The sequence below is a fragment of the Pygoscelis adeliae genome, unplaced genomic scaffold (genome assembly GCF_000699105.1).
Source record: "Pygoscelis adeliae isolate BGI_AS28 unplaced genomic scaffold, ASM69910v1 Scaffold114, whole genome shotgun sequence".
Classification (NCBI taxonomy): Eukaryota; Metazoa; Chordata; class Aves; order Sphenisciformes; family Spheniscidae; genus Pygoscelis; species Pygoscelis adeliae.
Window position 1 is genome coordinate 2666986 of NW_008824587.1, and position 2605 is coordinate 2669590.

The following is a 2605-nucleotide window of genomic DNA, read 5'->3' on the forward strand; positions in this document are numbered from 1 at the left end:
CCGGCTGAGAGCTGAGGGGAGCGGGGCCGGGCCGGGTGAGGCCCCAGTCCTGTCCGGGGCCCGTCCCCCCGGGGTGCTCGGCGCTGTACGTGCGCCCGGCCGGGCTCCCCCGGCCACCGCCCTTCCGTTGCCGGGGCCCGGGCTTTGGCTGCGGTGGGTCGGTGCCCCTCGTCGCGGTGTGGGGACCGGCTTCCCTGCACGGGGCAAAGCGGTGCTAAAAGTGAGCGGAATCGGTGGCAAAAAGACTGTAAATCTGTCCTTGTGCTGCTCCAGCGTGGCGGGAAGGGCAGGTGCTCGGCTGGCATTTATTTCAAGAACAAATTAAGATGGTGTGTACGTTTGCTGATAGCGTGGATGAAAAGGGATAGATCATTTGCTGTGCTATAGTCAGCTCTGTAACTGCAACTTGATTTTTTTTTTTTAATTATAACCTAACCCGTAGTGTTTCACAGGCGGTTGCTCAGATGAGACTTATATCAGTGAGTAAACAAAATTTCATGGAATCATTGAGGCAACTGGTATCATCTGGATACAAATTTTAAAAAGCAGAGACACTACAAAGGATCTTTCTTATTTCATGTAGGTATCGCATTGCTTGATCAGAAGAACATTTTTTGGGTATCCCCTAACTAAAGCAGGTTCTGGTCTGGTCCAGCAGACTAAAGGTAAGAAAAGATTTGCTTGAGCTTCTGCCCTGTTTCAACCTTATACCAAGAGGTGACATTTTCTGCAGAAATTTGGCATCTCCTCTCCTATACAAATCCTATTCCTCATTCTGTTTTTCTCTAGACGTTTATTTGAGGTTCTGCAGACCACGAAGTTCTACAACAGCTGCTGATGCATCTGGAGAGGACATCTTACTCAAATGGGGCCTTTTCCTGGTCCCTCTGACCACGTTCTGTCTCGGCACTTGGCAGGTACAAATAAATACTGAATTTTTTCAAGAGATGAGCACTTGAGGGCTGTCAGGTTTTTCCGTCTCTGGCTGTTTAATCTAGTTCAAATCACATACAGGGTAAAGATTTGCTGTTATTTTACCTTTCTGTTTTCCAAGTGTCCATTTGCAAGTCTTTAAAGGAGAGATTCTTATTTTTTACACTTGTATTTCAGTATAAATATTTCCTCAAATTAAAGTCAGTAGCCTCCGTCTCCATACCTCGAATTACCCTGTTTTAGGCCAGGTCTGAGGAGAAACTTCTGACAAAGATTTTGAGGCTTGCTGGGGTTCTTACATTGCTCTGTTCTACCATAAGGAATTACTTTTGTGTTTGTGTACTTTCAGGTTCAGCGACGAAAGTGGAAATTGGATTTGATTGCACAACTGGCATCAAGAATTACATCAGAGCCCATCCCTCTGACGTTAGAGTACGGAAGCTGAGATAGTTTATTGTCTACAGAGCACTGACAGTGTGCTGGGGATATTAGATATGGTCCCTGCGCTAATGAGCTTATGCTAAACTAAACTGTGTGAACATGAAGGAATGCAATGGGAATCAGGCCATGCAAGCAAATTAGAAAGATAGACATCCTGTTAATTTTCTTACTTTTGATAAAAGAATAAGTGAACGCTTCCCTGTGGGATACTCTAAATGCATGTAAAAAGGATGAATCTCTGTTCAGGAGAAAGTGGTGTGTAGTTCATACCATATGTAATCCTCCTGGAGAAGCAGGACTTGGTAGCTGTGTCTGTGATGTCCCAAAGGGATTATTCCTGCAACAGGGAGTCTTGGATCGATAGCAGGCCCTGCCCCAAGCGTGGAGCAGTTGTGTCAGATATGAGAGAGATTCTTAAGGTCACTTGGCCGTATGGCACAACTGTCCAAACAGATCGGTTGTGCCATTTCATGGTCTGGGATGGGAAAGAAATGCTCCCTGTTGGCTGGATGCACATGCAGTGTACCCACCTGCTGATCAGCTGCGTGTGCCGTTGGAGTGGCACTGGGTTACAGATGTCATGGAAAAGAACTGCTCTCTGGATACTCACGATCATCTCAATTTGATTCACTGTGGCAGTAATAAAATACTAAGCCAGCTGCTTATTCCATGAGGTGTTTGTCTTCTGTTTCTGTTTGCCAAGTGGCTCTAGAGTGAACCGTTAGGGAAAAGGAGAATCCCATGATAAAATCCCCTCATTTGATTTCCCTCTTTGCAGCCATGATTTTGTTTTCATCTTGTTCCGTGCAGCCCCATGGAATTGAAGGAATTGGAGTACAGACCTGTAAAGGTCCGAGGGCATTTTGACCACTCCAAGGAGCTCTATATTCTGCCACGATCACTTGTGGACCCTGAGCGAGAAGCCAGAGAAGCTGGGCGGCTGACATCCCACCCGGAAAATGGAGCAAATGTCGTTACTCCTTTCTACTGCACAGAACTAGGGTAAGTTAATGAAAGTTGTGGTTCATGTGAGCAACTCGCTCCTGTTTTGAAAAGCTGAACCGTGGTGGTTGGGTTTATATAAATTGCATTTATATTTAAGGCATCTCTCTCAGTCTGCTAGGTCACTGAGGCTTGATTTGAAATTGTATTTAAATTCCCCTATAACGTTCGCTCAGATGACAAAAAAAGTGGCACCAAACGCATGGGTTGCTTCTTTCTTTGGTTAGTT

General features: G+C 45.7%; 1 protein-coding gene across 1 annotated transcript in view; it reads left to right on the forward strand.

The window, feature by feature from the left end:
* The first annotated feature begins 588 nt into the window (after positions 1-588).
* The window catches only part of SURF1 (surfeit 1), a 4027-nt gene continuing 2010 nt past the window's right edge, over positions 589-2605 (forward strand). The window contains exons 1-4 of the mRNA XM_009322057.1: positions 589-665; positions 790-917; positions 1283-1365; positions 2185-2376. Of these exons, the coding sequence (XP_009320332.1) occupies positions 2189-2376 (188 nt within the window). The 5' untranslated portion in view covers positions 589-665; positions 790-917; positions 1283-1365; positions 2185-2188. The remainder of the gene's footprint in view (positions 666-789; positions 918-1282; positions 1366-2184; positions 2377-2605) is intronic.